This window comes from Lagenorhynchus albirostris, chromosome 7 (assembly GCF_949774975.1).
Source record: "Lagenorhynchus albirostris chromosome 7, mLagAlb1.1, whole genome shotgun sequence".
NCBI classification, from domain to species: domain Eukaryota; kingdom Metazoa; phylum Chordata; class Mammalia; order Artiodactyla; family Delphinidae; genus Lagenorhynchus; species Lagenorhynchus albirostris.
In genome coordinates, this window is record NC_083101.1 from 7,822,844 (window position 1) to 7,836,372 (window position 13,529).

At 57.0% G+C, this 13,529-nt stretch overlaps 1 protein-coding gene across 9 annotated transcripts in view; it reads right to left on the minus strand.

The window, feature by feature from the left end:
• The window catches only part of DNM1 (dynamin 1), a 44,963-nt gene that overhangs the window by 2,519 nt on the left and 28,915 nt on the right, over window positions 1–13,529 (minus strand). For 4 of the 9 annotated variants that reach the window (XM_060154234.1, XM_060154233.1, XM_060154238.1 and 1 more), the window contains exons 12-20: window positions 12,561–12,631; window positions 12,337–12,388; window positions 12,120–12,131; window positions 9,647–9,760; window positions 5,745–5,854; window positions 4,896–5,007; window positions 3,879–4,049; window positions 2,551–2,792; window positions 1,969–2,184 (exon numbers count right to left, since the gene is read on the minus strand). In XM_060154234.1, the coding sequence (XP_060010217.1) occupies window positions 1,969–2,184; window positions 2,551–2,792; window positions 3,879–4,049; window positions 4,896–5,007; window positions 5,745–5,854; window positions 9,647–9,760; window positions 12,120–12,131; window positions 12,337–12,388; window positions 12,561–12,631 (1,100 nt within the window). Of the gene's footprint in view, window positions 1–597; window positions 600–1,968; window positions 2,185–2,550; window positions 2,793–3,878; window positions 4,050–4,423; window positions 4,436–4,895; window positions 5,008–5,744; window positions 5,855–9,646; window positions 9,761–12,119; window positions 12,132–12,336; window positions 12,389–12,560; window positions 12,632–13,529 lie in introns of all 9 variants that reach the window. The other 5 variants (XR_009541485.1, XR_009541484.1, XR_009541483.1 and 2 more) reach the window with 3 other exon arrangements.

Below are 13,529 nucleotides of genomic sequence, written 5' to 3' on the forward strand. Positions count from 1 at the left end.
GAAGCACACGCGGGGGCGGAGTCACAACACAGAAGCTCGCCCCCACACAGGAGGCATTTGCACCAGCTCCCTGCACACTCGTGCCTGGCGTGCTCAGAGGGCCACCTGCATTGCTCCAGAAGGGACAGGTCTTGCTTTCTTAGGGTCCAGCTGTCATGTCTCCACCCAAGAGCCTTCCATGGCTCCCTGCTGCTCACAGCACTGAGTCCCAAGTCAACCTCTTCTGTGGACTTTGAAGGTTCTCCTACCTGCCCCACCTTACCCAGGGCAAATTTGTTTTTCTTTTTTTTGGCCGTGCTGCGTGCCATGCAGGATCTTAGCTCCCTGACTAGGGATCGAACCCGTGCCCCCGGCAGTGGAAGTGCAGAATCTTAACCACTGGAACCTCCAGGGAAGTCCCCAGGGCAACCTCTTCTTATTCTTCCTCATTCTACCTGCACTCTGCTCTGGCCAGCAGCTCTCAACGCATTCCACACTCAACTTTTGCCCACCTGCTGCTCCTTACCCAAACGCCCTCCTGACTCCTCACCACCTGAGCCTTATCTCCATCAGCCCTGGGATCTCACCGAAGTCAAGCTGCCTTGAAGCTCCCCAGACTGCTCTCTCCTCTGAGGCTGTGACTTCCCATGTGTCAGCCAGACTAGAGCGGAGCAGGTACCAGACCTTACGGTTCTCATGTCACACCTCAGCACAGGCCTGGGCACGTCAAATACCCTTAAGAATCTGAACTCACATTGGAAGTTAGCAAATAGTTCCTATAGCCACTTTTGCAGTTAATGTGGCATCCCTATAGCCACTGCCTCCCCTGATCCCCACACCAACCCTGGGAGAAAGGCAGAATGTTAAATATCATTTGGTGGAAGGGAAACTGAGGCCCTGGAAGGGAAAGTGACTCGCCTAAAGGCCCACTCCAGTCCAGTGCCCCTGACCGACACCACGCTGCCTGCGTTACCCCATCTGCCTTGGCCGTCAGGTCACCATAGAGCAAGCCCCATCTCTGCTTCACTGTAGGTTCATGGAGGTTAGACCCATGGCCCTACCCTCCAGCCATCTGGAAACAAATGGATATTATTGGTCTGATGTGTTCTTCCTCAGAGAACATGGCCAGTGGAAACAGGGCAGACTGAGTTAAATATCAGAGTGAGCTTCCTTGAAAGAGGGTCATGGATCAAGAAGGCAAAGGCAAGGGATGAAGTAGAACCCTTTTCCCTGGAGATTTCTGGGAATGGGGCAGCCTCCACTCCTGCCCGCACACCCACCACGTTGGTCCAGGCCAGCTAGGGCCAGAGGCAAGGGGAAGGAAGGAAGCCATCAGGCTGTCCCATGGCTCCCAGGCCCCTTTCCCAGCTGCTCCACGTCCTACCGCATGCCTGGGTGCCATTCTTACACTCTCACATCCGTGTGCACGCCCACACACACATCACACACCTTGCTGGTCACACAGTCACAACCCTCGGGGACAGGTCCAAAGAGTCAGGACTGGGAAGTGCGGGCACCAGGGTAGCCCTGAGTGTAAGTGAATAAAATCTACCCATCCAGAGAGGATTTGGGTTCAGATCCTCAGACCTGAGGTAGGCTCACTAGGACCTAGGAGACAGAAGTAGAGGACGGAATGGAGAACGGAGGAGAGCGGCTAGAAGGGGAAAGGAGAAGGGAGGCAACGCGTGGGGGAGAGAGAGTGAAAAAGGAGGGAAGCGCCATGCAAGTGCTGGAAAGAAGAGGGCAGGTGGGATGAGCCCCACGGCCCCCTCCCCAGAAACGACCACCTGCGGAACTCAGCGCTCCCTGGGGGCAGGCTCCGCCAGCCCTCGGCCACACCCCCGGTGGCTCTGGCACCCACGGTCCGAGTGACCCGGACAGAGAGGGCCGGCTCTGGCGACCTGGGCCGATTCTCCGGAATCCGGCCCCACCTCCCTCCCGGTCACGCCCGCCCGGCGGTCTCTGCCGCCGCTTTCAGCCCCTACTCACCTGGGGACCCCGGGCGGGGCGCGGTTGGGGCGCGAGGGCACCTGGGGGGGAGGACCGAAGGGGTCAGGGGAAGCCCCCGGCCTGGAGGGCACGGGGGGCGCCCCCCCTAGGGCGGACCCAGCAGGCGGAGGCCCAGGAGCAGGGCCCCGCGACCCGGGCCGGGCTGGGGGCACCGCGGGGGCTCGGCGCTGCGGTGTGGGGCTGGACGTGGGTGACCTGCGGGCGACAGGGAGCGAAGGACAAGGAGGGGAGATGAGCGGCTCCGCCCCACCGTGAGGCCCCGCCCCCAGCTGTGTGCCGGTCACGCCCATGCGCGCAAGCTCCGCCCCTCCGCGCCTTAGGTTTTCGCCGGAGTTTAAGCCCGCCCCCAGAGGCTCCAATGTTCCAGCTCCACCCCTCCCGGCAGCCAGCTCTCCACGGCAAGCCCCGCCCCGCGATAAGCCCCGCCCCGCGATAAGCCCCGCCCCTCGCTCCAGGTGGGAGCTATCCCGGTGACGCCGTCGCGTCACTGCCCGGTCTCGGCCCTCCTCCAGCGGGCCCCGGGCTGGGGGGCTTTGGGGCCGTGGGAGCCGGCCCTGGTACCTGCGTCCAGCCGGTACGCTCTGCACCTGCAGCCAGGAGTCGTCCACGGGCGGGGGCATGGGCGTGCTGACAGTGGTCGTGTTGATGTCGCCGATGATGCTGAGCGCCTCTTTCAGTGCGTGGTACATGCGCAGCATCTCGTCGCGCCGCTGCGCCTGCTCGGCCGACTCCTCCATCAGTGTGTTCTGGTCCCCGCACGAGTACAGGTTGGCCAGCAGCTCCGAGAAGATGAATTCCTTGGTCTGCGGGCGGGCAAAGAGAGGAGAGGGCTGGGACCTGACGCCTGTACCAATTTGCCCTCCCCGCCGGGCCCTACTAGCTCGGGGATGGGGCTCTGCCACTGCCTAAACTCAGAGATCTCCCTTGCTTCCCCGCCTCCCCGCTTGCCCTTTTTCTCAGATGGTCCAGAGAAGAAAAGTGAACTGTTCAAGGTCATAGATCTAGAACACTCAGGGCCTATTATGCACCAGGACACCTGGTTACTCAGCTTATTTCAGCCTCAGTTTCCTCATCTGTAAAATGGGGTAGTTACACCCTTTCCAAAGACTTGTATGCTCCACTGGACCAAAATAAGGAAGACGACAGTTTAAAATTTTCTGAACCCTTGAGTAGCAGGTGTGAATGTGTGCCTGGATCGGGTGAAATGCGAGTGTCTGTGTGTAGGGCATGGGTTAATGTTCTCCTTAAAAATTCCCAGATGTTACCTGGGCCAGGCTCTGGAACATTTGTGGAGAGATGCTGAGGTTTTTTATGCCGTAGGCCTGTGTCTCATTTATTCATTATCTAAATTTATGTTGAGCACCTACTACATGCCAGGCACTGTGTTGTTATGCACTTTATATTCATTTAATCCTCAACTCTATCATTATCCATATTTTACATATAAGAAAACAGAGGCTCAGAGAGGGTAGTTCGTTTGCTCAAAGTCACACAGGGTTGAGGCAAAGCCAGGATTCCAACACAGTTCTAATTCCCTTCAGGCCATGCTTTTTCACTAAGCCATGGGTGGAAGTGGTTCCGTGGGGTGTGTATCTCAAAACATGGTGTGGGAGATCTCAAAACATGGTCTGGGAGTTCTCAAAAGATGCATATTCCTAGCCCCTCCTGGAAAGCATTTAAGCATGCTTGGAACAACTTGGTTATGTGAATCTACAAAATAATATATGAAGCTCACATTACATTTCTATTGGATACCTCTGGCGTGGACCCATGCCTCCCTCCCCAGACTTGGTCCCACATGACTAGCCCGTGCCTACTCCAGGCCAACCTGGCCACCTGCCTCCCTGGTCCCACGAGAGCACCCGCCCCCCACGCGGTGGTGCACCCACATTGTTGATCATGAGGTGCATGATGGTCTTAGGCATGAGGTCCCGGACAGTCTTGTTGACGATGGCCATGTATGAGTCCACCAAGTTCCGGATGGTCTCCACCTGCCGCTCCAGCTGTGGGTCCATGGAGTGCATGAAGCTGTCTGAGCCATTCTCCTCCGTCTCACTGGCCTGCCATTGAGGACAGGGCATCAGGATGGCTAGGACCTCAAAGCCAGGTTCCAGGCATCCCCAGGGTCCCAGCCCCTTCAAGGATGCCTGGAACGCTAAGATACAGAGAGAAGCAACTGGCCTGTACACAAAGACACCAGCTCCCCCATAGCTCTGGGTCTCTGGGCTCTGTCCACCCCAGTGCCTCTCAGGACCCCAAACCCTCATTCAGCCTTATCTTGGCTCTGACTCTAGTACCTAGAATTTGCCTTACTTTCCCAGTCCATAAATTAGGAAAGGACATCTCCAAGGACCCTTCATGATTCTAAAGGCCTGGCCAGATCTGTCGCCAGGCTAGAGATGCCTGGCAGAAGATGAGAGAGGGACACACTCACTTTCTCTTTGTCCTGGGAGGCCCACACCAAAGCCATAGAGGTCACCACACCAGCATTGCCATCATCGCCGCCGCCACCAGCGAGCACAGCCGTAGCAGACACACACAGAAAAAGAGGAGGGACTGAGTAAACCCAGGGCACTGCACCCCAACTGTAAGGCAACTCTAGACATTGTCACAGTGAAAGAGGGTAGAAAAGTGAAGGCAGTCAGAAGAAAGCATGATCATATGAAAGGGATGTCGGAAATGCCATCTGTGTCAGACAAAGAGTCATGTAAAACTGCACTGGAGAAGGATGGGAGGAAGGGTTAGCTCTGATCCCACCCCAGAGCAGGTAGGGGGAGGATCCCTGCTATTTCTGAGCCCAATAAGAGCCGGAAAATATGGAATGGCTTGGCATCACTGTAGATGGCTTCCCCCGGAGCCCCTTATTTTAAGCAGCTTGCCCCTCCCCTACCTCCCCTGCCACTCACCCCAACACGCTCGGGGTACACGCCAGCTCTCAGGAAGGAGGCCTTCCAGCTATCCACCTCCTCCTGTGTCTCGCAGGCCAGTTCCAGCTGCCGATAATCCTTGTAGACGTTCCTGCAAGATGGGGCAGGTGGTGAGGGGAGATGGGGGGCAAAGCCCATTCACCTTGGTGGTTAAGGGCGTGCGTGGACTGGGGTCATCGTGCCTCTGGGCCAATCCTGGCTTTCTTACTTGCCAGCTGTGGCAAGTCCCTTCTTCTCTCCCAGCCTTAGTTTTCTCATCCGGAACATGGGTTAATAATAACAATTCCTGCCTTTTAGGGTCATTGAGAGGACTTAGTGAAATGAGCAGTAAAATACTCTATTAGAAAGGGACTGAGCTCTCATGAAAGGGGGACCCATGACAGTGCAGCCCCTGGCTTAGATCTCAACCCCCATTGGCCCCCTCCCAGGCTTTCCCCTCTTGGCAGCTGTATTGAACCCTCATCTCTGAGTAGGAGAAAGTCCACTAGAGTCAGCCCTGGGTTGGGAGGGGAGAGACCTGGTACTGCCAGTATCTCATGCAGGGCAGGTACTAACCGAGTGATTGCAGAAGGACAGGAGGGGACGAAGGAGGGAGGGAGGGAGAGAGAGAGACGGAGAGGGAGGGAGGAAAGGCAGGAAGGAGAAAGGAAGGGGTGGCGGGAGGGAGGCCAGGAATGAGATCTGGACATGAGTGTAGCACAGATTAGAAACTCAACAAATATTTGTCAAGTGAATGACTTGCTGGGGAGCCCGGGCAGATCTCTCTGTCTTCTGGATCCGTGGGCCCGTCTTTACTCCCCAGGGCCCCGTGGGAGCAGGCAGGCGCACCTCTGCTCCGTGTTGAAGAGGGCAAAGATGTGCTTGCTGGACATGAAGCCCTTCTCCACGTCCCGCAGCTTCAGGTTGTCCACGGACAGCATGTATTTCTTCTCTTTCTCCTGGGGGAGAGGGAGGAGCGATGGGTGAGGTTGGTGCTGTCTGTGCTACGCCTCACTCCCTAAGGATGCTCCATGTTGCGGCGCGGGGGGACCTGGGGCTGTAGACCACCAGCCCCCTTGCACTGCGTGGGCGCTGTCTGATGAAAGCCTGGCCACGGGGCCCCGGGTCTGCTGGGCACCTCGGCTCCCCACGGCGTTCAAGCCCTTCCCACCGCCTCCGCATCCATGCCAGAGCTCAAGAGCCTGGGGTGGCGAGGCTGAGCTTGGCTCCCACATCCCGCCCCAAGCCAGCCCTGGACGCAAGCCAGGCCAGCCCCAGCCAGGGACCCCGCACTCGGCCTCTCTTGCCGCCAGCCTGGCCGATGGGGCCTGCTCTGGATAAGCCTCTGACTTCATTTCCTGACTGGAGAGACGGGGAAGGGGGGCGGCCACCAGGCCTGGCAGCTTCAAAGGGCTGGCTCAGCCCACTCCCCACAGCTGCCCATGTGTTAGCGATCAGGCACACAGCACAAGCCTGGAGATGGTGAGTGTGTGTGTGCAACGTGTGTGGTTGTATGTCTGTGCAAACATGTGCATGTCTGAGCACGTGTCCTCTCACCACTGTGCGTGTGCCCATGTGTCCCTGTGTGTGCACGAGGGTGCCTGAGGAGGTGCCAGCCCGGCTGTGTGTGCGTGTGAGCATGTGTGTATGTGTGGCAACTGTAAATGTCCATATGTCTGCATGAATGTACCTGCGGGACCTGCGCTGTGGGTGCATGTACTTACGTGCATAGAGTTTTCGTAATGGGCTGAGTCTGTGTGGTTTATCTGTATCGTCTGGGAGGAGTTACGCTTATCTGTGGATGGCATGTGGGTGCCAGGCCTGTGTGCACATGTGTGTACGTCTGGTGGGGGCTGACACGTGACTGTAGGCTCCTCTGTCCTACAGACAGAGGGGAGGAGCTCAGGGATCTTCGGAGGAGGTACCCCAGGATGGGGCTCTGGGAGGAGGGGAGGGGTTTCTGCTGCCTGTACCCCACTAGTCAACCCAACACCACAGGGCCCACACCCGGGGGCCCGGGCTGGGTTGACTGTGTGGGTTTGGAGGACTCGGGGCTTGGGCATGAGCCTCGCCACGGATCTCGGGTCGGGGGCTGGGTTTCGGAGGACCCTGCTCCACGTCCTGGCGTCATCCTGCCCACCTCTCTCTGCCCCCCGCACCCCCCTGGCCCGTCCAGCCACATAAAGCCCTCTTTATGCCAGGCGGGTGGCCGGGAGCCCCAGAGGGCGGCTGGGGGAGGAGAGGAGGAAGTTGCACACGCGGCCAGGGAACATCTGGAAGCATTCGAGGGAGGCCCCGCCGCCACCCGCCCTGCGCTCTGCTCTGGGGTTGGACACTAGGTAGGAGCAGCCCCCTCCTTCCTGCAGGCCGGCCCGTCCCCAGGCCCCTCCTCCCCAGCCAGAGCTCCCGCTCACCCCTGCCACGTCAAAGGAGGCAGAAGGGGAGTCAGAGCAGAGAGGGGACCCCGGGCTGGCTGGGCTGGGCTGGGGACCTTGCATCTCCAGGACATGGGGCTGAAGCTCTCACCCGACGGACAGACACTGCAGCCTGGATGGATCAGAGGACACCTCCACTCCGTCTACCCAGTGTTTAGACTATCTGTTCAGGACTTCCAAATTGTACAGTAGTCTGCACATTGGTTAGGCTGGGCTGGGTTAGACCCTCCGCACCGCCGCTGGAGAGCTGGAGCGGCCCCCGCGCGCCATCCCAGAACCGGAGCCTGGAGCCGGGGCAGGGGGCTTGGGGGGCACAGGGTGGGCTGGGAGGAGGCAACAGGGATGGGGGCACCACCATGCTGTGGGACGGGGTGGGGTTGCTGATGGGTGGCGGAGGAAGAGTGAGAAGATGGGGGGTCAGTGAGGGCTGGGGATGTGGGCAGCTGCCTGTCTGCCCAGAGGATCACCCAAGTCCCAAAGACCAGACGGTTGGTGGCTGGGTGGAGAAGGGGGACAGATCACCCTCCGCCCAGCCCGGACCACCTCCCTGTCCCCAGCTGTTTTAGGGCAGAAAGATCCACTCACAACCCCACACACACACGCAACTTTACCTCGGCACGAACACACCTACAACTCGGAGACATACATCCCCACTCTCGAATTTTAAACCACACATCCGTGTCCCAAGCACACACAAGTGCATGCACACACATGCGCACACAGACACACACACCCGCTCACAATGGAACACCAGCCCTCTCCCATCCTTACATCCCCAACACGTACAATACATATCCTCAAACGTGCCACACGCACGCCCTCCCTCCTCAAGTCCACTCGCCACACATACACACAGATGCTTACACACCGGGCACGGGCACACACGCCTCAGGCACACATGGTCTGCCCCCAAACACACATGCAAACCCTCAAACACCGAACACGCCCCGACGCTTATACCCCAGACACTCTCCTGTCAAACACCCACACCCCACGTCCACAAGCCTCACACACACCCTCACCTCCCAGCACTCACTGCCCAGCCCTCCCCCACCCACACGTACACTCAACGCCGGGGTCACACTCGACTCAACTCAAATGTACACACGAAGTTCCACAGAGACCAGCCCCCCGATACACACACACACACACACACACACACACACACACATACAAGGACGGGGGCCCTGCTCAGATATACTCCCTCCTCCCCCCAGTGTAGCCCATCTCTAGCCCCCAGCCCCAGTCACACTGTCCCCTGGCCCTGTGCAAGGAACCTCAACACAGGAGCCCAAGGAATGGTGGGGCACGGGCACGTCTAGGAAGGCTGCCCAGGCGGTAGAGCAGGAAGCGGTCCCCACACCCGTGCCCCGCACAGCCTCACGCTCCACCCTTCGAGGGGCCCCATGCTCTGGGAGAGGCCAGGGTTGGGGTAATGAGGTCCAGATGGCTTGGCGCCCCCGCCAGTGACGACAGAGGGCCCCGCCCAAAGTGAGGAGGGGGGCCCTGCCTGGGGAGACTTGGAGGGGGCAGGGATCAAGGAGGGGGGCTTGGAGAGCGAAATCAGAGGCCACTGCCCCAGGCTCTGCTCCCCCATGGAGAGCACCTTCGCCTTCAACAGACCCCTCAGGAAGAAGGGGGTCCCTCCCCCCACTCCTTGGCCAGCTGGAGTTCATTACCACAAGCCCCCTCCCCCCCAGCCCTCCCTGCTCTCTCTGGTCACCTCTGGAATCCAGATGTGGAAGCCAAAGGGACTCGTTCTTAAAGGAGACCAGCAGCAGGGAAGGGGGGTGGCTGGGTTTCTCTGTGCCCAGTGGGCAGGGAGGGGTTTGGGGTGGTGCCTCTGTGGGGCCCCATCGCTCCTCGGCCCTCTGGCTGGAGGCACCCTGGGCATCCCCCTCGGACTGCTGGGGGCTGGGGGGCTGGGGTGCAGGGGTTAACAGCGTGTCTGGCAGCTGGACTCATGTGTGTCATGGGCCTGTGGAGGCGACGGAGTAGGAGGCACGCCCTGGAGCAAGAAAACAGGAAGGCTGCGGGGCTGCTGGGGTCAGGGAGGGATGCCCAGCACCCCTGCCACCCCAGGGCGCTGAGCCCCAAGCTCCCCAGTCCTGCCAAGCCCTCTTCTCCATCCAGCCTGGATGAGCCCCCAGGATTGCCTGCCTCTGGTCCTGACCTCCCACCTCCACCCAGAGGTCTTTGATGAGAGTTTTAAATCCCCCTTTTGGGTGGTTCAGTCCACTCCAAGCCTGTGGTGGGGTCTCAGCCTGCCTCTGGCCACCAGCCAAACCCCTTGATGACCAGTGGCCCTTTACTTACCTCGTCATCCTTGTACCAGGACAGATTCTCGGCGGTCAGCACAAACCAATACTCCTTGGAGCCCCCCTTCATGATACCGATGTTGTTGATGGTCAGCCAGCCCTTCCGGATGACCTGGAGGGTGGGGGGGTGCAGGAAGTCAGTGGACAGAGGCCAGGATTCCCCATGGAGGATGGGGTGGGCAAAGAGAGACCCTCAAAAGCTCACCCCTCCCCCAGCTCTTCAAGGCCTGGCTGGTCAGAGAGGGTGGGGGCCAGACCTGCCCTGGTTTGAACCACAAGTGAACAGAGAGGAAGACAGAGGAAGGCAGAGGTCAGCTCAGGATAAAGAGCCTTCTGACAGAGCCATCTGAGTAGGGGACTGGTGGCTTTGGTAGGGGACGAGCTCCCCACTGCTAAAAAGTGTGCAAGCAGAGTTTAGGTGGCTGATTGGGCAAGATAACTCTGAGCATCTTTTCAGGTTAACAGTCAGTTTATTCAAAGACTTTTTCTGACCTCAGGGACTTTGCACGTGCTTCTGTTGACTCTGCCTAGAAAGCACTTCCTCCTGTTGGCCTGGCAAATCCTACTCATCCTCTGGGTATGAGCTCAGAAGTCACATTCTCAGGCAGACTCTCCCTGGCCCCCCATATAAGTCAGGACCCCTATTATAATCTCTCATCACTCCCTTAAGCTTTCTTCTATGACGATGACTGGAATTTTGAATTTGCGTGCGTGTGTGTGATTATCTGTTGATGTCAGTCTGTCTTGCTAAATTGTGAACTCTCTCCCTCACTGGTGTATCCCAGCACTTGGCAGAGTGCTAGGCAAACAGTAAGTTATCAATAAATATTTGTGGCATGAATACATGAATGCTGTGATAGTAGGGTTCTAAGAGTCTTTGCCTCCAAGCCCCAGGACAGGGGTGCGGTGGTAGAGCACAGACGCGGTGGGGAGGAGCTGAGCACAAATTGTCCAGACTCCTCTTCCCTGGAGAAGCCCAGAGTAACAGGCAAAGGTCTCTTTTCACAGCAGGAAGCAGCTGTCTCTGGGACTGTCCTGAGCGACTGACGCAGATTAGGGCCTGTGGATTCTGCTTCAAGGGCAGGGACACTGACCAGACCCTGGTGGTGGGACAGATTGAGGGGACAAGGGAGCTACTTCTGCTCCCTCCCCCAGCCCTGGCCTCCCTGGCTTCTCCCCTGAGCATCCGGAGAAGACTGAGCAGCCTGCGGCTGGCAGGAAAGCCCTCTGGGGTCAAGCCTGCTTCTAAGGCCCTCAAAGCACCCCCCCCGCCCCCCGCCCCCACTCCCAGCCCTCCTTAAACCTCTCTGGCTTCCCTGAGAACCTTGCGGAGAACCCAAGTCACACAGCGGATCACAGCTAGTAGCTGCCTTAGTCATTAACAGGGATGTGGTAGCCAAGTGCCTCATGACCACCCTCCCACCCTGTCCCGGTCTGGAGAGGATCCCCTCAGCATCTTGTCACTGTCTTTGGAATTGAGTCTGAATGCCACTCCCTGGCCCTCCATCTCCCCAGTCTGACCAACAGACCTCTCCACCCTGCTCCCGCCCTGACTCCTGTCCTCCCACGGCCACCCCCAGCTCTGCCCTCCTCTCTGCTCACCCAAAACCCCCTTCCAGAGCCCCAGCACCAGGGACCTCCTGTTCCCCCTGCTTCCACCCTGCCTGGGGCCTGACTACAAGCCCAGGCTTCCAAGGGGCAGGGCCAGAGTCTGACTCCTGTCCAGGGGCCAGCACAGTACAGGCACCAGTGAGTGTTTGCTGAACCGAATTGCCCTGGGATATTGCATTCATTAGCTCCTTCATTCTATTTAGCACCTACTGTGTGCCAGGCACTGCACTGGGGGCTGAGGATTTACTGGTGAACAGGACAGACCCAGCCCTTCCCCTTATAGGGTTCAAGAGGGAAATGATATGATGCCAGTAATCACACAAACACCTATATTATCACAAAGAAACTACAGCTTCTGGAAGAGCTCAAACTCTATGGCTGGTGGTACAACCGGGGCTGAGAAGTGATGTTTCAGCAGAGATCTGAAGGACAGAATAGGTAAGGAGGCACTGGTCTCTTGACACTTCATTCACTCCTTACTCAACTCTCTGGTAGAGATGCCAGCTTAAAAACATTCTCTCTCATCCATCCGTCCATCTATCCAACCATCCATCCATCCGACCGATATTTAAAGAGCCCCTACTCAGTGCCAGGCCCCTGCCAGGCATTTTCACCCACCCCAGCCCACATGGTCTACCTCTGGCTGAAGTAGATGCTTAGTTCATGCGCAGTGATGGACAGATTGGTGGGACTCTGTGTGTGGCTAGACCCTGCCTCTGGCCTGAGCGCATATGTGGACACCCATGGGCTGGTGTGTGCAAACCAAAGGGTGCCCTCTTGACCCCTGCACATCCCCACTACAAATGGGTCCCCTCCTCCCCCTCACTACACAAACCAAGAGCCCCAGTCCTGGTACTCACCAGAATCTCATCCTGCAAAGAGGTAACCATAGCAACCACGAGAAGCACCGGGAGAGAGGAGAGAGGGTTACTGATGCAGAGTGGGAGGCTTGTGGCTGGCATCTGACAGGCTCTCTGGCCCCTGTGGGACCCTTCCCCTCAGGGGAGGGGGATCTCAGAGCTTGGCGTCCATCCGGCACCCTCCATCCCTCCGGCTGGGGCACTGGAGTTCACTCACCTGGTTCCCTGAAGCCTTCTTCTTGTTCATCTGGTTGCTCCTCTGCTGAGCACTAATGAGGAGAGAAAGAAGAGTCCCAGAAACTTCTCTCAAGAGGCCCGGCTTCATTGCTACTGCTCAGTGGGCACCAGACCCAGAGGCTTAACCCAACAGGCCTGGGTCCTACACACACATACACACACAGTCACACGAGGTGTCACCTTCTCTGACCAGGGAGCACTCACTTGGCAAAGCCTATGAAGTCCTCATGGTTGGTATTCATGTAAGCCAGTTCAATATCGATGAGGAGCATGACCTTCAAGGATACACAGGTCAGCAGTAAAGTGGAAAAGATACCACAGAGTTTTAAAATGCATGAAAAGCTGGGAGAAGCATACTTGCAGCATGTATAGAGTCCATAATAAATCAATGTATAAGCCACAATAAATAAATGTATCCATAATAAACAAAGAATTCCTATAAATCAATAAGTGGAAGACAAGAAACACAAATCAAAATAGTCCAAGAACATGAATGGGTAACCCATAGAAGAAATGCATACAACCAATAAGGATATGTAAAAAATGCTCCCTCTCATTGATAAACAAATGTAAGTTAAAGTGAGACCCCTTTTTAACCTATCAAACTAATAATAAATATTGATAATGACCAGTGTGGGCACAACTGTGGGAGGACAGATTCTCTCACATACCATTGGTGGACCTGTAAATTAGTATCACCTTCTTGGAGGGCAGTTTGGCAATATTTGACAACATTAAAATGCATATATTCACTTCTAGAACTATATCTCACAGATAAGCTCCTTGAGTGAGCAAAGATACATGTACCAGGGTGTTCAGTCTGGTGTGGTGTGTTGCAGAGAAAAACTGGGAACAAGCCAATGGCTATCAGAAGGTGAAATAGATTATGGTATCCTCTAAACTAAAAGGCACTCTACAGCTGTTCAGAAGAATGAGGATAACTTCCAGATTCTGGCATGGGAAAATCCCCTTTGCAAATAATTAAGAGTGATGGGATTTGTGACCAAATTGTGATGGGGGTGACATTCCTGATGCTCACTGCCGGGTTCAGACCCAGGCCCTGCTGCTTCCTGTGAGTTTGTCCTCACCGAGCTTCAAATTCCACAAATGAAGGGTTTCAGCCTCACAGGAGTGGTGAAGACACAGTGAGAGGAGGAAGGTCATGGGTCTGAC